Source organism: Pyricularia oryzae, chromosome 4, assembly GCF_000002495.2.
Source record: "Pyricularia oryzae 70-15 chromosome 4, whole genome shotgun sequence".
Taxonomy (NCBI): Eukaryota; Fungi; Ascomycota; class Sordariomycetes; order Magnaporthales; family Pyriculariaceae; genus Pyricularia; species Pyricularia oryzae.
In genome coordinates this window covers 122,862-146,280 of record NC_017851.1, presented here as the reverse complement: position 1 = coordinate 146,280, position 23,419 = coordinate 122,862, and the positions used below count along the sequence as shown (strand labels likewise).

Genomic DNA, 23,419 nt, shown 5'->3' with positions numbered 1-23,419 from the left:
TTGTTTCCTGTTTACCGAGTCCGTCAACCCGACAACCTCTTTTTTTTTTTTTTTTTTTTTTTTTTTTTTTTTTTTTTTTTTTTTTTTTTTTTTTTCGTCTACATTGCCGTGAGTGGTCTGCGTTTTGTCTACAATCGGCAAGTCTGCCGAGCCACAAGCGCTGACTTGTAATGTTTCCCAGCTCAGCCAAATGTTAACTTTCCTCAAGATTATTGGCCATGTCGTTCTGGGCTGGTGGGTAAAAAGGTTCAAGTAATGGGTGTGCTGGTGCTGGGCGAAATCTTGCGTGTGACCATCTCGAAAATTTGACACCTCATTGAGGCGATCGGCCAGCAACGTAGTAATAATAAAAGTGGGGTTGGCCATTGTTTGGTACGGAGTACAGTGGCTGGTAAGGTAGACATGATTCAGGAAGCTGCTTCTCTTCTCTGTCATGTGTATGTGGTACATTTGCCGACGTGTACAGGGTAGGAGCTTTTACGGCGATTGACTTTGTAGGTGGTTTGGGGCTAATTGTTAGAGTTTGTCGGTCGCGCTCCTGCCATTAAAAAATGATGCTTCTTCACGTCTGCGGTGGGCATTTTTTTTTATTCTTTTTTTTATTCTTTCTAAGTGCTCTATCCGCCTGTTCTACCACCTGCATGTACCTGATCTCATGAGATTTAATGACGGCACAAGTCGCATGTTTGGACGGCGAAAAACAAAGGCGAAAAAAAAAAAAAAAACGGCCACGCTTCAATCTGCAGTTCGGGTGCATACATACCTCACCTTACCTGCCTGCTACCTACCTACTTACCTTACCTTGACTGCACCACACCCACTACTACCGATCGAACTATTTTCATCCAATTTCATGCAAACTTCTAGGCACGAACGTCGACTCTCTGTATCCAAATAAGCACATCCATCGTCGGCTGTCAGCAATTACCAACGTCGTACGCAAAGGATATATTTAGCGTTTTTAACCTCTTGATGGATGCTCCACTCAAGGTAGCCCTGTCGATCCTCGACAACCTCTTGTCGGTGTACACGCACGTGTTGCTGGGCTTCTTGGTGCTACTCTGCCTCGACGTCTACCGTGGTCGTCCGACGTTGGGCGATGGTCAACAAGGGATAAAAGCCGACACAGAATTGATCATCGGAGAAAACATATTGATTGCCCACATGCATCAGACGCAACATAAGGCGAACACAGAAAAGTTACAAGCCACCGACTTTTCCGGCTTTTCGACGACGTTGCTGAAACAGTAGATTGTATCGGGCACCTAAACGACGTACGTACAACCCTGTTTCATCCACACTTTTTGGTGTGTTCCTCGCCCGGCCCCACCCACTCTACCGCCCTTGGCCCCGGATGCCGGTATGGTACTGGGTAGTAAACTTGGGACTTGCATAGGCGGGGTGAGGGGGGACGGTTGAAAAAGGTTCAATTGCCCAGCTTGTGTTGACTTTGTGGAGGGACGTTGATCTCCTGGTCAGTGTTTGATGTTGTGTCTTTTTGGAGTTGCGCTTGCATACAATTGAGCGTCTTTTCCTCTCCTTTTTTTGTCTGTTTCTGCTTCTTTTCGAGCGATACAGCACGTACAAGACCAAAACCGACACCAAAAAAAACATGGATTCAAAATCTTTGGCGTCTCGCTTCAGCGAGCTCGTTAGTGTAAGTTGCAGGCCTGTTTGCTTAGAATTTTATCCCCGCGCGCGAGCGCCACGTTCGCAATTTCAACATCCAATCGGTTCTTGCGCAAGCAAACCTCTGGAACCAGAAGCGCATTTTTTGTTGTTGTGTTTTTCCCACCTTGACAAACCCACCTCTCAAGCTGACACGGCTCTTCTCCTCGACGTCTAGTTCCTCTCGTCTGCCAAGGGCGACCTCTCCAACGTCACGGGCCCCATCAACTTCCTCGCGCCCTGCTCCGTCGTCGAGGTGGGCCATTGCTGGGCCGAGCGACCACACATCTTTGCCGCGCCGGCCTCGGAGGTGGACCCGGCACGCCGCGCGCTCCTCGTGCAGCGGCTCGTGCTCTCGGCGCTGCGGGCGCAGCTGTACGTGGCGGGGGCGCCGGGGACGTCGATCAAGAAGCCGCTCAACGCGTTCCTGGGCGAGGTGTTTTGCGCCTCGTGGTCCGACGAGCAGAACAAGGCCAGCACCCGCCTCGTGGCGGAGCAGGTCTCGCACCACCCGCCCATCACGGCCATGCACGTGTCGTCGGGCCAAGGGGAGGGCATGGTGCGCGCCGACGGCTACGCGCGGGTCGAGATGACGTTCAACGGCAACGTCAACATCCGCCAGGTCGGGCACGCCCTGGTCAGGGTCGAGCGCTACAAGGAGGACTACCTCTTCCCGCTGCCCGACGTCAAGGTCCGCGGCTTCCTGTCGGCGTGCCTGTACCCCGAGATCGTGGGCACCTACCACATCATCGGGTCGTCGGGCTACATCAGCGAGATCAAGTTCAGCGGGGCCGGCGTGCTGAGGGGCAAGCGCAACAGCTTCGAGGCGAGGTTGTTCCACAAGGCCGACCCGAAAAAGACAATCTTCAAGACGGCCGGCTGCTGGAGCGAGGGCTGGACCGTCAAGGACCCCAAGGGCAGGATCGTCGAGGAGTACAACGTCGAGGCCCTCGAGAACCTCCCCGCCGCCATGGAGCTGCCGCCCCTCGAGGAGCAGAGCCCCTGGGAGAGCCGCCGGGCCTGGAACGGCGTCATCGCGAACCTCGGCCCCGGCGGGGACACGCGCGTCGCCGCGGCCGAGAAGGCCAAGCTGGAGCAGGCCCAGAGGCGCATGCGGGCCGAGGAGAAGGAGCGCGGCGAGACCTGGGAGCCGCTGCTGTTTGCGAGCAGCAAGGGTGAGCACCACGACGCCTTTCACCGCCTGACCGAGGGCACCGACTGGGAGCTCTGCGACGACCGGACAAAGGGCGTCTGGAGGATCAAGGATGAAGTGCTGGCCAAGACCGATAAGCCTGTCAGGGGGGAGTTGACGCCTCTTGGGTGAGGACTTGTGGACTACATGCCTGTTGTTGCTGTGATGTTCACTTTTTGGGGGAGGGAGGGGTTTCCTTATTTTTTTTTTTTTCCTAATTGGTTTGGTCTACAGCGAAGGCGTTTTGCTCTTGGGGCGTGGAACTGGGTAAATGATGTTTTAATGACGGCGTGTGTATTTTATGTATCAAAGGTATCCATCTATAGAAAGAAGTCACGATAAGTCTCTACTGCATGGATCGATCGCATTCTCCCAAAGGGGTATTATGTCATTAAATGACAGTGGTTTTGACACCTGTCGTTGACGTTGGCTATACCTTGCCCGCTCACCCTCATCCCCTGGCCACAGCTCATTGATCGCTTATTTAACGGGCGGGCCCCGTTGAGCTAGCTAGCTACTGCGGAGGATAAGGAAGAGTGTTGGCGGGGGGCCCGACATAATAAGCGTCGTTGAACATCGGACGCTTGGGCAGGGACGGTGATACTTGCTTTCCTCTTGTCGCCATGTCAGAGAGCCAAGCAACTTTGGAGATGTAGTACACCGAACCATCACCAAAAACCGTGTCCCATCCTTCAATGTTTCCCCAAGGGATCTGCTTTGTTGTTCCGAATTCCTTCTGGTTCGCGAACCGCGACAAGGTTTCAGGGTCGGCCTTGCCGCTGAGCTTCTTGTTGGCGTCGAAGAAATTCCTCTCGATCCCTTTGGTGTTGATATGGTAGACGTAGCGGATGCCGGGGGCTCGTCTGCTTTTGGATATGAGATAATTCACAAGGTAATTCCGGTCGGCCGACGTCGATATGAACGGAGATACCGGATATTTTCCTTGACCCATTGGCAATTGCTTATGTTCGAGAAATGTCATTGTCTTGTCGGGTCATCCCCATCTGGAACCTCGACTATTTAAGCCACCTTCCGCTTCTATCTCAGTTGGATTGAGATGGTCCGATCGATATAGAGCCTCTGGGATCTTGTCTCTGGACCCGAATGGGCTGGCTGCAGTCCCGCTCAATGACGAGGACAAAAGGAGGAGGATAGGTAGGAGTTTGGTGCCAATCATTATTTCTTTCGAGCTGGGAGCTTGTTTTGATTTTTGAAGACAGTACAAACGAGGGCAGAAGGATACGGATATCGAGGGTAAGGACTCTGAGTTTTTGTTGACTAAAATAATGGAAGAAAACAAGAAAGGAGTGTAAGCTGTTGTATATGCAAGAGAGTAACTGCCAAACCATCAGAAGCACATCTTGGGAATAGACGGACTTTAAGCTCTTCCGATATTTTAAATTTACACTGCATTCAAGCTGCTGAAAATACCACGGTCAAGTACAAATACGCATCTCCATCACAATACATCCATTGTATACAAGGACCAGGGCGATCTACTTACTCGAGACTGCCAGCAAAAGCTCGACTCTGCTCCATAAAATGATGTTCGGCATACGCCGGTCAGCCTATTTTAGAGACTTGTGCTTGTAGATCGCCCAAAACTCCTTCTTTCAAAGGGCTAGATCAACTGAGCCAGTGACAGTGTTTGCTTATTTCTCAGGGTTTATAGAGCAGAGAGGGGAGGGATAAATGAATGCATTACCGCTGCAATTCAAATAACGTTGCGTACCCCCTGTTCGGCACCCCCCCCTGTTCGGCACCCTGAAAATCTAACAACGAAATGCCTACTTTTATAAACTGATTTAAATATAAAATTATCAACGGACAAAAATACAATCGTTTTCACGCTTCTCCGGTTCATTAACCTCTTCTTCATCAGCTAAAGGTTCCAAATTTTCTATATCATTTTCCTGCAATCCAATAATGTTCTGTTTGTTAACCAAAAGCTCGTTTGGATCCGGAACCACCCTCCTCCTTTTAACCGGCCGTATTGCCTCCAGTTGTGCTTCCAATAAGCTGATTTTTTGCTGGGCGCTAGCCAAAAGGGTATCTTTGGCTTCGAAGCTTTTTTGGACTTTTGCAAATAAAAGACGTGAAGTAGCGTTGGTTTTGTTGGATTGGGAAAGTTTTTGCAGTTGAAGTCGGATATCTCGGGTCGTTTTAGGGGTTTTCCAAATAAGTAAAGACGGGTCGTTAATTTTTTGGGCTGGGCTTTCCGGTGTTTTATCCCTTTGCAAACCGTTGTTTTTATCTTTTATAACGTTGGCGTTGCTATTTTCTAACAAAAAAGGGCTTAAAAGTGGTTTAACCAAGTTTACCGGCCATAACCCCGTTGTACGCCAACCAGATTGAATGGTTTTTGCTATAAATGCTTTTAATCTGGCTTTTCGATAACAAAGTAGGAAATTTCGTTTTCCAATAACTGTTGAACAGCAAAATTGGCTAACAAATCCAAGTTGACGTCGATAAGCTTCTTTTAACGGCCCAAAAACCGATAGATCCAATGGTTGAAGAACGTGTGACGAATGAGGGGGTAAATATAGGAGTTGAATATTATTTTGCAAGCAAAGAAGCATAAATTCGTCCGTTATATGTGATCCATGGCCATCCAAAACTAATAACCGCTTTTCAGGGGTTAAAGGTTGGGTATACGGAATAAACACCTTTTTTAACCATTCGATAGCCGTTTGGTTATTTGTCCACCCGTTTTCGGTTGCATGAAATTGCCAATTATCGAAAGGGCTTAAATCCGTGGGAAACCATTGTTGTTGTACGTTTTTTCCCTTAAATATAACGAGGGGAGGGAGGGCAACGCCCGTAGCCGATATACATTCGATTATAGTCGTCCAACCACGCGTTCCGGGCTCTTTTCGTTGCAACGGCCGGATCCCGTTAAGCCCTAATACTAGGCAATTAGATCCTTTGCCTTCCATTATACCGGTTTCGTCCATATTCCAACGGTTTTCCGGTTTAATAGCGTTAATAACCGGGTTCGTAATATAAAGCCACCAAGATTTAATTACCTCCGTAGTAGCGCCATTAACCCGGGCGTTATCTATTCGACGGGGCCTTTGGGTTTTAAGGATTGAATAACGAGCCAAAAAACGAGTTATCCAACGTTTTCCAAGGCCTTTTGTCTCTCCGGCGGCTTGAAGAATTCGTTCGGCAAAAAAGCGTAATTCTTGATGCGTTGGCGGAAGCCCTAAAGCTGTTTGGGTAAGTACCCAATCAGCCAAATGCTTTTCCTGTTCCGTGGAAAGCCTTTGAAAAGGGCTTTGTGCTTTTTTATAAGGTTGAAAACCTTTAAGTCGACTTTGAAGTGTAGACCTAGGTATTCCCCATTTTCGGGAGGTTTTTGCAATTGGATTGCCATTATTGACGTCGTTAATTGCAGATATAAGCTGTTTTTCAGTATATTGCTTCATTGGAAAATGGAGAATTAAAATCAGAAAAAAGTAAATCCAAAAGTGACAGATTCATCGAGATATTTATAATAGAAGTTGGAGGATAAAAATAAAAGTGTTGTTATTTTTGGGTGCCGAACAGGGGGGGTGCCGAACAGGGGGTACGCAACGTTATCATCGGAGCTCTATGCAAAGCTAGTAAGCCGTGCTTGTGCCTTGCTGCGTCGGTCGACTCCGTCTTAACATATGCAGACCATGGGCATGTGTAAAAGTCTCGTGTTCCTAAGCGGCTTTACGTTGGTGATCAAGGGATGTTCGAGCATCATGCCAGTGCCTTTGCATTGCAAAAAGCTAAAATGCTTGCTATATCAAACAAACTTGTTTGTAAGAGTGAAACCTCTTGAAAAGACTGAAAGGGAACTAAGAGGCTCAATTTTGAGATTTGCAAACGAATCAGCTGGCTGTCATTTCTCTTATTACGAGGTCGAGACGACATACCGTTAAGCTGGCGGGTAAACTTGAACCCGAAGTTGCGGTATGGTGGAAACCCTCGTCCCAGAGGTCGGACCTCTCCATCTGTTGATGATGGCGGATCACGCGGCGGATCCGAGACCAGAAGAGCCGGGACGACTGATGGCGGCTGTACTCATCTCCCCCTTGAACCACCTGCATACCTCCAACATGGCTTATGAACGGGCGTAGTCGCGGACTCTCATTGTGGCGATGGGGCCTTTCCCAATGTGCCCACCTCCATGACGACGCTTTCGGAACGGGGTGTTAGTTGTGAAAGCAATATCAGGTTGATGTGAGACCAAAGACTAAACGAAAGCTTGACTGATTTTTTGCATCTCCCAGAGCGCCTGCCAAGATTTGCCGATTAGTGGTACGCTGGGGCGCAAGAGTACAAAAGGGCTGGAAACCTACCTCTCTGGTCAGGCTCAGCATTTGGAGGTAGCAGTGGCTTTGTCTTGGAAGAACAAGAATATTCCTCTGAATCATGGCGTTGGTTGGTTGCAGCAGCCCATACGTATCGAACTATATATTACCGGTTAAAAATAAGATGTTAAGAAGGAAAAATAAAGCTGGATCGGAACATTCCAGGGTATTAATAAGCTACGCTAATACATTGGTAAATAATCACATTATTTCCGCTTAATAGTAAATCGATTCTGTTTATAAGAAGAAAAACGAAGATACGATATAAGGGCCATTTATTCAAAAGCTAAAGCTAAGTGTAGGACGAACAGAAAACAAAATGACACAAATTCCATGTGCGCGCGCGCCTAAACTGATAGAAGACAGATAAAGACTGGCGCCTTCTCACCTAAAGTGAAAGTAATGAAAATTGGTAATTGCCCAAGGAAGTAAACCGTAGAAATTATAGTCCTTAATACGGTCGGTGTCTGTTTTCCTTCCTTTCTGCAGCTTTATCTCTCCCTGTATTCAGTTCTTCGACCTTCCATGTAAAAGGTTCTGGTAATTCAGCACCGTCCACCAAAACCGGCCGGTTGTCTCGAAACATAACATTAAGGTGAGGGAATTGAACAACACGGCCTGGCGGCACTCTGTTCATTTGTAATACTGCCCGTCCCCCCTCCTCAATGTTCGCATGGGCATGCTCCAGGTTACCTTCCATAATGGCTACTCGGTAAGTCTTGGTTGCGAAGGCCGATACCGCAAATGCAGCGGTTAAAAGTGTAGCGATTTTGATATTCATTGTGTTGGTAATAATAAATAGCCCAAACAAACAGTTGATAGTTGGATAGATGATGATAATATATTTGTGATGCAACTTTATATTTGCAAATAGGCATGTATATAGAAGCAAATGACAAGAAGATGCGAACGGGTAATTACTGGACCGCCAAAATGCTACTTTATATTTATAAGTTCGAATGTAATCGCAGTCCTGAGTTATTTTTAGGTACATTACTAAAAGTGGACAATTTATTTTTAGTAGTCGAATTTAAATTGGGAGAAGCCCCCGCATATGCGTACGGTAATAGGGGTAGGCCCGAGTCCGGCTGGAGGGTACGACCACGGGCTTTAGGCGGCTTGGGTGCGGCACCCCGCAAGGGTCTCCCCTTTCCCCGATCCTATATATGCTATATTTGGCGTATCTCGTCAAAAACGGTACGAAGTGGCGGTTGGCATACGCAGACGACGTGCTTACATGGAAATCGTCACCCTCGTTGGAGGAAAACGTACGTTGGCTGGAAGATAAACTCCGGGATATGCACGAAATTGCGGCGGAAGAGAAGATCCATTTTGCAGCGGAAAAGACAGAGGTGATCCATATCACTAAGAAAAGGCACGGTCGCAACCCGGAAATCCGGATTAATGGTAGAACGGTTACCCCGGTCCAACTACCGGGCGGTCGACGCGGACAAAGCGCCTCCGGGGCCGAGCGCTACCCGGGCATGCGTTGGCTTGGTTTTTGGTTCAGCCGACGGCTAGACGGGCGCCGCCACGTGGCCGAAAGGGCTGCCAAAGCAATGGCGGTCGCTGCCCACCTCAAGAGCTTTGGGGCAGTAAGATACGGACCGCCTGCGGCTGCACTTCGCAAGGCAGCGGTGGCATGCGTGGGTTCCTCGGCCACCTACGCAGCCGAGGCATGGTACAACCCAGCGCACAAGCAAAGAGGACTCCTCAAAGCATTGAACAAACCGCTGGTTTTAGCGGCACGGGCAATCCTCCCGGCGTATAAAACCACCCCCTCGTCCACTGTTCTCAGGGACGCAGGACTACCCTCGGCCCGCGTCGCGCTGGCCTACACCCGCCTGAAATACGGCGCCCGACTAAGGCTCGCGGACAAGGGGCACCCCCTTGTCAGCCGCCTGCGTGAAACACCTCGTGCCCGCAACTCGGGCCATTCGGCCACGACCCTGCAAACGGCTGCACAACTTCTCCCGCGGATCCGGAGACTAGAGTTGCGCGCACCTCGCAATGCCCCGGATTCTCGCACTGACCCCACCGGAGGAGTCCCGAAAGAGGAAGCGGCCCGCCGCTTTATCGAATGGCTGGACATGGTATCACCTGACGATATCGTGGTATATACGGATGGTTCGGAAAAACACGAAAACAACTGCGTCCAAATAGGGTACGGATGGGCCGCTTTTAGGGCGGGCCTGGAATTTGCCGCAGGCTCCGCATCTATTACGCCGGAAAGCCACGTTTTCGACGCCGAGGCGATTGGCGCCCTAAAAGGGCTACAGGCGGCAGCCAAGGCCCAGCCAGGCGCCCGGATCTGGATTTGTGTGGACAGCACCTCGGTTATTTGGGGTCTTAGAGGCGACGCGCCGCGTTCGTCCCAATGGGCCTTTCTGGAGTTCCATGACCTTGTCGATCTACTCCGAAAACGAGGTACCGAGGTTCGGGTCCGTTGGTGCCCTGGGCACCAGGGAATCCCGGGAAACGACCGGGCTGACGAGCTGGCCAAGGCCGGCTCCGCCGGACCGCCGGACCCAGACCCGAGGGCTCAGCAAACCACGTATAGCGGTGCCGGCACGGTCCTCAGAGCCATTCTTTCGAATATAGAGAAGGACTGGTGGCGTAAAGAACTCTGTGAACGGTCCCCCGCATATAGGGAATGGAAATTCCAATACACACCGAGAAAGGAGCCCGAGGAACTGCGTTTGCCAAGACCCCTACTGGGCCATTATTTGGCCATGAGGACCGGCCACGGCGATTTCAAGGCCTACCATGACCGTTTCAACCACCAGGATGCAAACACCTCGTGTGCCTGGTGCTGGAAGCGGACCTCCCCTGAGCACCCGGTGCACTGCCGCTATTCGCGGGCGGTGTGGAGAAACTGGCCGTGGCCTAATAACGACCGGCCGGCCGGGCCGCCAAATCGCGCCCAACGCTGGAAATTCTTCCAGACAAGCTTCGGGCAACCGAAAAGCTTTGAGGCGTTTTCGATAGCCACCAACTACTTCAGCGCCCGCCCCAGAGCGGCCCGCCAGCGCCCCGCGCGCCACGAACGCACTTTACGCCTAGGGACACCGATCGTAAACGACTCGAACTCAGACGAGGAATAAACTTGCTGCCTTTTCACCCACAATTCACGGCACAAGCCGTCAGACGAACCCTCCGTGCACCTTAGGCACGGGGTCGCGTCAGTGAACTAACCCCCTAAGCAGGACCGGGCCCGAACCCGGTCAGGCACGATCCGCCTCTGCCCTCCTTGTTTTCCCCCTGTGTAAATAAAGAAGATAGAACGCGCGCCGAGATACCCCTCGGGAGGTTGCTAACGGCCGGCTAACAAGCCGGGCCGAGCCCGGCGTTAACTAATACTACTACTACTACTACTACTACGGTAATAGGGGTGCATCGTTTTGCCCAATCCCGTGGTAGCGCCAGGGACATGGTTTGGATTTCAAGGAGCTTGGTGGGTGAAATCAGGTTGGCAAAGATATTAAAGGCGACAATAGTGGTAGAATAGGATAATAAGACCTCGTTGACATCAAGGAGGCTTATATTCCCATGGATGTCGCGTTCGAAAAGAACCGTCTTCAATTTGTTACTTGTTGCCAGCAATTTATACAAGGAATTAACAACAGGGTGTACTGTCTTACCTCGTAGACTAGCCAGTGCAATCTTAACTTTGTCCTTCCGTTCATCGGCACTCCCAAGTAGGGATATAAAAAAAAGACACAGTGCATATTAGTACAAGTAAAAGTACATTAGTGGGCAGTTTCCCTTCGTCCATTAACCACAAGACATCAGAGGGCCCACTTCAAACTCGTCAAGGCATAGAATACCTCCTCCTGAGCCTCGGTTTAGGTTCCGGGGTCTCGTCTAGCAGCAGATACGACATCGTTTGGAACCTTTCGCATTCAATTCCGGATTCTTTACCCATCGTTCCGAATAATGCTGCAGTGGCCGCAAATGTGGCGGGTGGCGGATCGGCTAGGCATTCCCGGTTTTTGAAGCTGGTCTGGTGGGATATTGTAACCCATTGGAAAACGAAGGCGGAAAAGAAGATTGTAAAATGTGAAAATTATCACTGGTTAGTAATGTGCAGTTATATAATTTCTGGGAGTGGAAATTTTACCATCGCTGTTGCAAACGATAAAGCAGAGCCACGAGGATTTTCCGTTCAGGATGATGAGCAGAGTTAGATTTTCACGCGCATTATCGCATAACAAAAGAGATGGCCTCCACAAAACGGTAAAAGCCGAAACCGCCTAGGGGATTGAACATACCGAGACAGCACGATAGCACTCAGGAGCCCGTTATAACCAGCAGTACGCTAATAACCTTGCTGGCTATGGGCTGCTTGTACATTCCACTGGTAACACCGCCGCCATTTCGCCTTGTTAGCACATAATATCAGGGGTTTCTTTTTGACCTGGTCCCGTGGTAGAATACGAGTCGGATTCAAGCCAAATCGTCCATTAAACTTGGGACTGATTTTATACGTGCCTTGCGCACGTCACGCTAGACACAACTCAATATAAGTTAATGAGGGATTATTTTGCAAAATCGGAGTGACAAGAGACAGGAGAGACAGAACGAGGAAAGGGCAAACAGATATCTGCGTGGTATTCTTTTGCAGATAAATTTAAGCTGGATCGTGACACCCATTGTCAGACTGTGTTCGTCGGGTGTCGGCGCAAAACAGACCATTTCTGGTCAAAAAGAAAAAAGCCTGACAAGGCAACTATTATCCAGCGCAACCCAAATCTAGATACTTAACGGCTGAACGTCTTTACCGTCAATCTCGGCGTCTATATCGCTTTGGATGATGATTTCGTCATTATTGATATTACCAGCGGTAATGCGCGCATATTTTGCAGGATAAGACAATATGTCGCCCTGTTCAGATGTCCGATCCCCAAGTTCCTCCCGGGGCCAGTTTTACACCTTCCCACCATGCGGTAAACTTCGAGCTATATTATCGGAACAAATGTTTGGGAATATTTGTTCGCTGACCTCTGATTGTAGCCGGCTCGATAAAGGTGCGAATCACCCCCCGGTATGTACCAGGCATTTAAGTTTGAGGCAACCCTGTGCCGAGGTGTGAATGGCTCAACTGATGCCTGGATAAACATGTGCTAAGATATATCTTTCAATAAGCTGAATGAACAATAGGAGCGCTGAACGAAGCTATTCAGAACTATTGTTTTCGGAGGCGGGCTCCAGCTTGAATGGGCACCACAATAAGAGTGTTACGATCAAGGTATCGGGGTAACCTGTTCTTATGGTAAAGTACAGTGGGTTAAAGCAACTGAACGTCTGACTGGGTAACTGGGGTTCTCAATAACTGGGGGTAAAATTATAATCGTTCTTAAGTAAATATTGAGGTTAATTAAAATTTGATTGCTGCTCAGCAATCCTAAAATCAAATTTATTTATATGGTAATGAGCGTACCTTATATAAATTATATCCCAGGTATAATCATTCCCGTATAAATAATTATAATTACCCTGGGGTAATTACAGCTGGGTTAATTATTTTTTTGGCGATAATTGTAATTATTCCGGCCCTGGTAATTGGGTTAGGGTTTCTTATTTTATTACCACGTAACCTCGTGCTCTTTGGTAATCCTGGTTTGGGTTCCCGACATTTTTTTCGTTTTTGCCCAATCGTATCGGTACCAATTTTGGTTATAATATTAAATCTCCCCTCCCAAAACCAAATCCCGTGGCCGTATAAATAAATCGCCCTTTTGGTATTTTTTCCAAAAAATTTTTCGTTTTTTTTTCGCTAACCGCGATATTGTTTCGAATTGAAAAACGGTCGCAGGTTATTTGTCCCATTTCCGCGTCCGCCGTTCGCCGTAAACGTTTGGCCGAAACCATTATTTTTAAAGGTTTCGAAATTATACCGTATTCCTCCTGTAAAATCCGCGGCCATTTATATTATATAATTTTATCGAATTTTCGATATAGTAAATATATTCGTCGTAATCGGAAATATAACGCTATTTCCGTCCTTATAACCAATTGTAAATAGTTTTTTTTTCGCGTATGGTTTATTTCGCAATTTAACCTGGTCCCCAATAAGTTAATTAAATTAAAAAAAAAAATTGGAATTGCAAAAATTTAAAATCGAAAACGATATTTTCCGTATATAATAGAAAATTGCGCGTTTGCAACGAAAATCGTTTGAAAAATTTAATCGGTTATTGCGTTTACGCAAACAAAAACGCTTTTTTTAATTTCGCAGCGAAATTAAAATTGTTTATTTGGATATTAAATTGTCGGTAAAAAATATTGTTGAAAAGAATCGTTTGGGGGTCGACGAACTACTTTTCGATAATATTTTTAAATTAAATCTGGTTCCTAAATTGCGTTCCCTGGGTTACGTCGATATTATCGACTGGTTTTCGATATTGGATACTGATCCGCAAAACTGGGTTTTCGCAAATTTAACCCCTGGAAATAATAAATGGTGCTTTTTTAAGTCGTTCTTTTTTTTGGTTAATTTGTTCGCAAATCCAATTTCTGGTAATATTAACGGAATAATTCCTGGCAATTTTAAAAATAATTGAAAAGTTCCCAAATATTTTTTTCGTGTCCGTAATTTTCCCATTTAATAAAATATTTTGTTTTGCCGTGGTTTCGTTTGTAATCGAATATTTGTTTAACGTCGTAGGTTTGTTTTGCGTCGATTTCGATTATTTTTTGTATATTAATACCGTATAGTGCCGGCTCCAGTAATAATACGTGAAATATGGGGTAAATTTTTATAATATTTGGTAATAATAATTTGTAATTGTTAATAACAATGGTGCTAACAGGGGATATAGGGGTAAACCCTAGGTGCGGCGTGGTAAATAACCAGTGCTAAAAGCGCTGAATAATAGGTAGAAATGCACTATAATTTTGGTACTGATAAATAATTGGTTGGGGGAGATTTTGCTTTATTTCCCTTACATACTCTCCGACATCGAAGTGGGGGTCCGCACGCCAGAAAAGGTTCCGGTGCCGCGAATGAATTTCCGAAAAACTAATTTGTATGGGTTTTTGAAAAAACACCCTCATTTGCATACAAACCATCTCTGGGTTTGCATTTAAACGTTAACTTGGTGAAATTTTCAACCCGGTACAGGGTAGCTGACTCGCAGGTGCAGGGTGGGTATTAAACCCGGTACAGGGTAGCTAACCCCACTCGCTGACCTTTAAATTGCATTCCTGCATTAACAAAGTAACGGAATTCCACCATTCCCCACTCCACTTCGGCACTAAATAAAATTGGCTATATACAAATAAAAGTGGGCTTATTACATGCAAAATAATGCATATAATTAACAAAACGTTCCGCGCAACCCAATTTTAAAAGGAATTCCAGGTTTTCCGAACCAATATTAACGTTATTTTAACCTTTTTTAATGGGCGCGAAAAATTTAAATTTAACCCCCCAATTACGTTCGATAATATATTTGGACAATTTAAAAGATATTTTATATAAATACGCATTTACCAAATATTTTATTTGGAAATTTTCCGCAATAAAATAAAAAAAGTGGTATACGCGGCCACCTTTTTCCGAAAACGAATTTTGTTTTGGTTCGAGTTTTTATTGCAAAAATGGTTTAATATACCCCCCGAAAAACGACGCCAAAAAATTACCGACATTTTTTTAATTTTCGCAGGATATAAACGCATTTTCCGTTCCTTATTCCAGGAATTCGATAAAAAACGATAAACCGAACGAAATTTGGCCAATTTACGACAAACCAAATTAATTTCCGTTTATATAACCGAATTTAAAAAATTAATAATAAAATTGGATATAACCGAAAAAACCAAAATCCTTTAATTTTACCAAAAATTAAAATTAAAAATAAAAAACGAAATATCCAAATTCGACCGACCTGTCACAGACCTGAAGGACAGCCACTGGGCTGTCGCTTAGTCATGACCCCTGTCACGTGAAGGCGCGAGGGCCGAGCGCCTCGCGCGCGTATATCTACGCGAAATCTCTGCAGTCTCCGATATGTAGCTCCTCGAGCTACGTCTTCGTCAACAACCACCTGCTACCCTGTACCTGGAAGACTAGATAGCCAATATACTCTGTCCTGTTACCTGATCGCCCGCACCTACCTGTCCGCCCTGCCTGCCCGTGACACGACCCGAAGATTTTTTCGAATACGTCAAATTTGCTATTAAATTTGACAATCGGATTTACGAACGCCGACAGGAAAAATAAGGCGGATAACAAATATTCGTTATTTCGATTTAATAAGCCAATACGGGACGCAAATACCAATATTTTTAACCCATATATTATAAAAATAATAATGGATGTTAGCAACCCCGTTATATGGCGCCCCAAACCTATAATATAATTTATAATATTTATAATAAACCTATGGATTTTAATGCTATATAATATAAAAAGCCCCGTAAAGATCCCAAAAGCGGCAAATGTTTCAAATGCGACAAAACAGGGTATATCGCCAGAAATTGCTCGAAAAACCAGGAAAATATCCCTAATTTTAGGGGCAAAACCGAAAAACCACGAGGATTTAATATTACCAATTACCGGCAGTTACGGCCTAATTAATATAATACGATAAATTGGATTACTGTGAGGATCAGGCCCCCAGACCTACCCTCAGAATCACGACTCGGCTCTACCAGCCACGCTGAGCCAGGGATCGGACAAGGGTCCACTTACTCCGGATTTAAGCGCGTCTCTTGAGCGCGTCGTTGATTGTAATTTCTCTCTTCTCTTCAGTTTAGAATTTTCGTCGATAGCGCCTAATACACTGAGGTTCTCCAATGTATGCCTGGCCGTGACAATTACCTATTATAATAACAATTATATAATTTATAATAGTTCCAAAATCGACGCAGGCCGGTATTTATAAAAACCCCGAAGTATTTAAACTTTAGCAATAGGGAATTGAATATTTATAGGGATAAGGTAACCAGTAAATTTATACCGACGGGAGATCCAATTACCCGAATTTACGAATTCGGACACCTTAGGAAAATTAAATAAGGAATTTTTGGAATAAACCCATTATATTAAAACAACCAATTAATTTTTAATATAAAAATTAAACGAGGATTTAAAAAAAAAATCCAGCGAGGAAAAGACCATATTTTCGAACTAATATAACGTAATAAAAAAAAATAACCCCTATATATATAAAAAAAAACATATCGATTTATATCGAAACGACCAATTAATATAATTTCCCGGGTTATTATTGCAAACGCAAATCCGACATTTTACGGGACCAATTAATGCAATTTTTGGAAACCATTCGATTTTGGACACCAAATACCCTTAATACGCAGAAATCTTTTGGGTAAAATATTTCCGAAATAATTGTGGATTCCATTTAAATAGGAAAATAATCCACAATTTTTTCCCACGACGACGCAAAATAACAGGCATTTACAAAATATATATTATAACCGACCTACCAAATTGGGAAATTAAAATAAAATTTAATATTAAGCCAGCCGCAATTTTTACGCTTGACGACAATTACCCCATGGCGTATTATAACCAAAAATAATTTTTATAGTACAAATGCACCCGAAACGTATACAAAATATATATGTTAACCAAAACCCAGGCCTGGTACGAACAGAAATTACGGCAATTAGAACCTGCACCAATAACCAGAATTATATGGAACCCCAACGTATAAAATAACGAAAAAATTACAAACGCACGCAAAATATCCGTACCAGCAAAATACCCATTTAACCTAATTGTTACGACCAGACAGTTGGGCCGGTACCAGGGAGGCCAGGTGGGGTCACACCCCTCCTGACGACACTCGCCCAGAAAAGTCACCGACCGGCAGAACATGGATTACGTAAGGACAAAGCCACGTGACAGCACGTGACTGCCAAGACAGTTGATCTCAAACGGACAAGGGATGATCTCAAAGATCACAACCTGATCTCCAGAAACCCTGGGGAGTCTTTAAGATCAGAGACCTTTCAGGAGAGATCACATTCGGAACATAGTCTATATAAGGCACGCTCATTACCATGTAGATAGATTCGATTCTAGGATTGCTTAGCAGCAATCAAACTCTAGTTAACCTCAATACTTACTTGAGAACGATCATAACTTCACCCCCCAGTCATTGAGAACCCCAGTTACCCAGTCAGACGCTCAGTTGCTTCAACCCACTGTACTTTACCATAAGAACAGGTTACCCGATACCTTGATCGTAACACTAATCGAAACGAAAAATAGCGGTATATCCAGGGATAAAAAAAATAAGGATCCACGACGCGAATCCAATAAATTAAAAAATTAGGATAGCCAAACGGTATAAGGCACCGAACGGCGATAATAGGAACGGAATAAAAAACCCTAAACGTTATATAAAATATTATAGCAATATATAAATATATATGTTTCGATATATAATTCGATAATAAATTTATACGAGCATTTTTCGATAATGGAGCACAAAATAATTATATTTTACCAAAGGTCGTAACGAAACGACGGATATTTTGGTAATAAAAAAAGGAATTATACCAATTGCAAACCGTGGAAAAAAAGGCAATTTTATACGGGAACGATATTATCGAAACAAAGACCGTATATTTTTGGATGGAAAATTATAAACGAAAAAAACAAATTATTTTAAATATTACGGAAATAGGGGATAAAAACGTAATATTAAAAATCCCCTAATTTAAAAAAATAACCCCCGGATAAATTGGATAACCGGCCAAATCCAATGGGAAAAACCGTTAATTTTTAAAAAAAAATCCGAAAAACGGATTTCACGTAACGAACGTAAGGTATAAAAGCGAAATTAACAAAAAATTATAACGTTATTAAAGAAAAACGAACCACGTCTGGAACCAATATCGGAAAAATCGCGATTATTTATAAACGAAAAACAATCGAATTTTATTATATTAATCGATAATATCCCGGCCAAATACCGGATATATGGACAATTATTTAACCCCGAATTCAAAATAAAATTACCCGAATATAATCCGTTCGACCACGAAATATTATTAAAAGAAGGAATATAACCCAAATTCCACAAAATATACGGCTTAAACCCAATATAAATGGAAATATTAAATAAATACCTTGCAAAAAATTTCAAAAAAAATTATATTAAACCATTAATATTACCAGCAAAATACCCAATTTTTTTCGTATTAAAAAAGAACGGAAAATTACAATTATGCGTAAATTACAAACAATTAAACGATATTATTATAAAAAATTGCTACCCATTCCCATTAATAGGAAAATTCCGAAATATATTTTATTAAATATAATGGTTTACAACGTTAAATTTCAAAAAGGCATACAATTTAATCCGTATAAAAAAAGGCGAAAAATGGAAAATAGCGTTCCGCATCCGACGAAAATATTACAAATATTTAATAATGTTTTTCGGTTTTACCAACGCCCCAACAATCTTCCAAATTATAATTAACCACGTTTTTAGGGAATAGTTAAATATTTTCGTCGTTATTTATTTGGACGATATTCTTATTTTTTCCAAAACGTTGGAAAAATATAAACAATACGTTTACACCGTCCTAAAAAAACTACAAAACGTTAAATTTTTAATTAAACCCGAAAAATATCTTTTTTATAATAAACAAATTAATTTCCTAAGATATATTATCGCTTTTGGAAAAATCAAAATGGAGGAATCGAAAATCCAAATAATAAAAGAATGGCCTTAATTACAGAATATAAAAAACGTTCGGGCATTTTTCGGATTTGTAAATTTTTACAAAAACTTTATTAAAAAATACGGCGCGATTACCACCCTATTAACTGTTAATTATATGCATTATTTTGCATGTAATAAGCCCACTTTTATTTGTATATAGCCAATTTTATTTAGTGCCGAAGTGGAGTGGGGAATGGTGGAATTCCGTTACTTTGTTAATGCAGGAATGCAATTTAAAGGTCAGCGAGTGGGGTTAGCTACCCTGTACCGGGTTTAATACCCACCCTGCACCTGCGAGTCAGCTACCCTGTACCGGGTTGAAAATTTCACCAAGTCAACGTTTAAATGCAAACCCAGAGATGGTTTGTATGCAAATGAGGGTGTTTTTTCAAAAACCCATACAAATTAGTTTTTCGAAATTCATTCGCGGCACCGGAACCTTTTCTGGCGTGCGGACCCCCACTTCGATGTCGGAGAGTATGTAAGGGAAATAAAGCAAAATCTCCCCCAACCAATTATTTATCAGTACCAAAATTATAGTGCATTTCTACCTATTATTTAGCGCTTTTAGCACTGGTTATTTACCACGCCGCACCTAGGGTTTACCCCTATATCCCCTGTTAGCACCATTGTTATTAACAGGTTATGAGCCCGGAAAGGTTCTAGCTAGTGCACTAAAGCGCACTTTGCATTATTGGAAAGCCCTGTTTTCAGGCTTTAATTTGGTTATTGTCGCATATCCGCAGCACGTATATTGACGAAGATATTGCTGTTTTTTGTGCAAATTGTTGGTTATAGGTGCTACGTTAGCACCTATCCCCCCTGTAATTACAGTGAGGGGTCGCTATATTAGCGTTTGACTCAGGCCCAATTTTCAGGCACTGCAGCGCTCGCTCGATTGCAAATCCCAAAATTTTTGGTGTGGTTTTTATGGGTTGTGCATCGCTATTGCGATTGGTTCAAATTTTTAGTGCGTTAATTAGGGTTTGCGCTAACGAGTCAGGGCCAAAACCCCTGTATTCGCCCGCTAATAGCCCAGTGATCCACTAACCGAACGCTGCAAATTACCCTGCAGGTTACCCTGCACCCACCTAGCGAATTGAACTTTCGATCGCTAGTGCACCTGGATCGGTACAAATAATACCAGGGCACCCATTAATTGTGGATTTAGGGATTCCAACCCTGTATTTTCAGTGGATTCGATCATTGAAAATAGCAATAAGCCCTATATTTGGCAAGTATAGGCCTGTAACCGTTAGAAGGCAAACGGCTATAGAAAATCCTAGATTGGGGTATTTACCCTTAGGCGACTAGGTTAGTTTTTAACTATAATTCAGGCCACCCTACAATGGAAGACAGCCCTATGTCGGGCCTCCCAGGCCCAATTCCACCGGATAGGGGCCCTGAATCCAGCCCGAATGAAGTTCTAACCGCTAAATTACAGGCGCAAGACCTGCAATTAAAAGCGTTAACTACGCAATTGGATCAACTTCAGCACACAATTCAACAGTTAACATCTCTGTTGACGCTGAAAAATGGTGAACCCACTAGTTTTAGTGGTATTGCGGGTATTAATACCCCCAATAGCGGTAATCTGGAGGCCAACCCACAGATTTTTAGCGCTAATACCGCTACCGCACCACCTAATCCACCCGGTGTCACAGACCTGAAGGACAGCCACTGGGCTGTCGCTTAGTCATGACCCCTGTCACGTGAAGGCGCGAGGGCCGAGCGCCTCGCGCGCGTATATCTACGCGAAATCTCTGCAGTCTCCGATATGTAGCTCCTCGAGCTACGTCTTCGTCAACAACCACCTGCTACCCCGTACCTGGAAGACTAGATAGCCAATATACTCTGTCCTGTTACCTGATCGCCCGCACCTACCTGTCCGCCCTGCCTGCCCGTGACATTACGTAGCTCCTTCATTAGGTGCCCGCGATGCCTGCGTCACTGCAACCCCCGATCTTAACCGATTCGACCGAGGAACTGATCGAACACCTACAAGGACACCCTGAACAATGGGTGTCTTACATCTCCGATTCCTACCAAAAGCTGCAACTATTGCACGATAGCAACGTCCGCCTGAACTCCTGCCTAGAAATGCAGGAAGCCGAGACCCAACGCGCCCGCGCCGAAACGGACCGTGTCCGCGACAAGGCGCAGGCCGACATTCTGGCCATGGCCATGGAAAAGGCCTCCGCCATAACCTCCCGGGATGCCGCTTTCGCCGAATTAGAGAAAACACGGTCCGAACTGAAGGAAGTTCGGACCGTAACGCTACCCACGGTACACATAACCACCCCCGCCCCAACTACCAACACGCCTGTTGAACCCCTTATGGTTACTCCTATGGGAACGACTCCGCCGCCTGCTTCCGAACATCCCGCCTCCGCCCGCCTTTCTGAACGACTTCCAGACCCCGATAAATTTACGGGCGCCCGCTCCGACCTCCGCCGCTTCGCCACCCAAATCCGGGGGAAAATGACCTCAAACAAAGACCGCTTCCCCAACCCCGAATCACGCCTGATTTATGTAGCCGGTCGACTGTCCGGTAAAGCGTACAACCTGATCCTGCCCAAAATGGTCGGAGGCACACCCCAATTCGGAGATTATACGGATCTCCTCCAATACCTAGAGGAGGCATTCGGGGACCCCGACCACGTCCAAAACGCACAAAACAAATTATACGCCCTGAAGCAGCGGAACGTAGATTTCGCCGAGTATCTGTCGGAGTTCCAACGCCTGTCTCTGGAAGGAGAAATGCCGGAGGATGCCCTCCCCCCTCTTCTATTCCAGGGAATATCGGAAGAGCTCCAGGACATGCTCCTCCACAACCCCGCCCCATCCCGCCAGTACCACGAATTTACCCGACACCTGCAAAGCTTGGATAACCGCTACCGCCAGCACCAGCAGTATAAAAACAGACAGACACGTACCCCTCGGACCGCAGCGCCCCCCGCGCGCGCGGCCCCCCGGACCCAAACCGACATACCGCGGGCCGCCCCCAAGCCAAACGCGGAATTTCCGTTTAACGACCCCATGGACCTAAGCAGCCAACGCCGCCACAACCGCAAAGAAAATATGCTATGCTACCGCTGTGGATCCCAAGAACATTTTGTTGCCAAATGCCCAGAACCGGATACCCGCCGCACGCGGCTGCACCAGGCCGGAATCGAACGATCCAGGTCCAGGTCCAGGTCCCCGCGCCAAATACAAACCAAACTCCCTAAAAACCCCCGCCGCGGCTCGGACGCCAGCCGCTCCAGCAGCCGAAGTTCGAAAAACGGAGCCCGCCTGGGATAAGTCGCCCCCAGGCCGCCAAGGCCGCGCATAGACCGCCGGCGATCCGCATCTCTGCCGCCGCCGTTCACGGGTTCCCCGTTGAAGAGGAATATAACCAACGATCCGACCTGATGATCCTGCCTGCCGAACTGACAGTGGGGGGCCAAAACCTCCCAACCTATGCCCTCACCGATTGCGGTGCGGAAGGAAAATGCTTCCTCGACCAAGGATGGGCCGAAGAACGCCAACTACAAATGTATCCGCTGCGAAACCCATTCGACATCGAAGTATTCGACGGAAGGACCGCCGAAAGTGGGAAGTGCACCCATTATGTCCGAGGACAATTGAGAATCAAGGACCACATCCAGAAAAACGCGCTGTTTTTCGTTACACAGCTAGCCCATTACCCCATTGTGTTAGGAATGCCTTGGCTAAAGCAGCACGACCCAACGATTGGATTCGCGTCACACGTTATTACGTTTGACAGCGACTATTGCCGCCGACACTGCAATATGCCCGACAAACCGGAGAAGGTTAAAGCTTTACACGCCGTACCAAAAAAAAGCCGCCCCCAGTACCAGGCTGACCGACCGCCGTCCCTCCGCGAAATGGATATCGCCCCTATCTCCCTGCAAGCCGCGAGCATGTACGCCCGCCGCCGATCCTGCCGACTGTACGCCGTAACCTTGAAACAGATTGATGAGGTCCTAGCCGCCGACCCCCAAAATAGGAACGGGCCGACCCTGCCCGAAACAATCCGGGAATTCGCGGACGTATTTTCCCCGCAAGAAGCCGAGAAGCTGCCCCCACACCGACCGTCCGACCACCATATCCCGCTTATAGAAGGAAAAACGCCGCCGTTCGGCCCCCTGTACGCCATGTCCCGCGAAGAGCTGATAGCCCTTAAGGAATGGCTGACCGCAGAGTTGAAAAAAGGGTTTATCAGACCCAGTTCGTCATCCGTCGCCTCGCCCGTTTTGTTCGTGAAGAAGCAGGGAGGAGGGTTGAGGTTTTGCGTGGATTACCGCGCGCTGAATAACATTACCGTAAAAGACCGTTACCCGCTGCCGCTAGTCCGAGAGACCCTGAACAACCTGGCCGGCATGAAATTCTTCTCGAAAATCGATATCGTTTCCGCTTTTAACAATATTCGGATTAAAAAGGGGGAAGAATACCTGACGGCATTCCGCACGAGATTCGGCTTATACGAGAGCCTAGTCATGCCT

General features: G+C 45.9%; 7 protein-coding genes across 7 annotated transcripts; 4 read left to right on the top strand and 3 right to left on the bottom strand.

Moving 5' to 3' along the window:
- Positions 1–187: 187 nt before the first annotated feature.
- MGG_13935 (uncharacterized protein) lies at positions 188–3,207 on the top strand. Its single transcript, XM_003715871.1, has 2 exons — positions 188–1,657; positions 1,847–3,207. The coding sequence occupies exons 1-2, from the start codon at positions 1,613–1,615 to the stop codon at positions 2,990–2,992; spliced, it is 1,191 nt and encodes a 396-aa protein (XP_003715919.1). The 5' UTR covers positions 188–1,612; the 3' UTR covers positions 2,993–3,207.
- Positions 3,208–3,374: 167 nt separating this feature from the next.
- MGG_08422 (uncharacterized protein) lies at positions 3,375–3,842 on the bottom strand (the record flags this gene model as incomplete). Its single annotated transcript, XM_003715870.1, has 1 exon — positions 3,375–3,842. The coding sequence occupies one exon, from the start codon at positions 3,840–3,842 to the stop codon at positions 3,375–3,377; it is 468 nt and encodes a 155-aa protein (XP_003715918.1).
- Positions 3,843–13,436: 9,594 nt separating this feature from the next.
- Positions 13,437–13,766, top strand: MGG_17009 (uncharacterized protein; the record flags this gene model as incomplete). The annotated part of the gene is made up of 1 exon (XM_003715869.1): positions 13,437–13,766. A coding segment is annotated over one exon (330 nt), but the record flags the coding sequence as incomplete, so codon positions are not given.
- A 267-nt stretch (positions 13,767–14,033) lies between these two features.
- MGG_17008 (uncharacterized protein) lies at positions 14,034–14,496 on the bottom strand (the record flags this gene model as incomplete). Its single annotated transcript, XM_003715868.1, has 3 exons — positions 14,034–14,092; positions 14,156–14,224; positions 14,382–14,496. Coding segments are annotated over 3 exons (243 nt in total), but the record flags the coding sequence as incomplete, so codon positions are not given.
- A 1,041-nt stretch (positions 14,497–15,537) lies between these two features.
- On the bottom strand, positions 15,538–16,327 carry MGG_17007 (uncharacterized protein; the record flags this gene model as incomplete). The annotated part of the gene is made up of 3 exons (XM_003715867.1): positions 15,538–15,555; positions 15,899–16,027; positions 16,325–16,327. 3 exons carry the CDS (start codon positions 16,325–16,327, stop codon positions 15,538–15,540), a joined length of 150 nt encoding a protein of 49 aa, XP_003715915.1.
- Positions 16,328–19,072: 2,745 nt separating this feature from the next.
- Positions 19,073–19,510, top strand: MGG_17006 (uncharacterized protein; the record flags this gene model as incomplete). Its single annotated transcript, XM_003715866.1, has 3 exons — positions 19,073–19,163; positions 19,269–19,388; positions 19,452–19,510. Coding segments are annotated over 3 exons (270 nt in total), but the record flags the coding sequence as incomplete, so codon positions are not given.
- Positions 19,511–20,259: 749 nt separating this feature from the next.
- Positions 20,260–20,607, top strand: MGG_17005 (uncharacterized protein; the record flags this gene model as incomplete). The annotated part of the gene is made up of 1 exon (XM_003715865.1): positions 20,260–20,607. One exon carries the CDS (start codon positions 20,260–20,262, stop codon positions 20,605–20,607), a length of 348 nt encoding a protein of 115 aa, XP_003715913.1.
- Between the last annotated feature and the right edge of the window lie 2,812 nt (positions 20,608–23,419).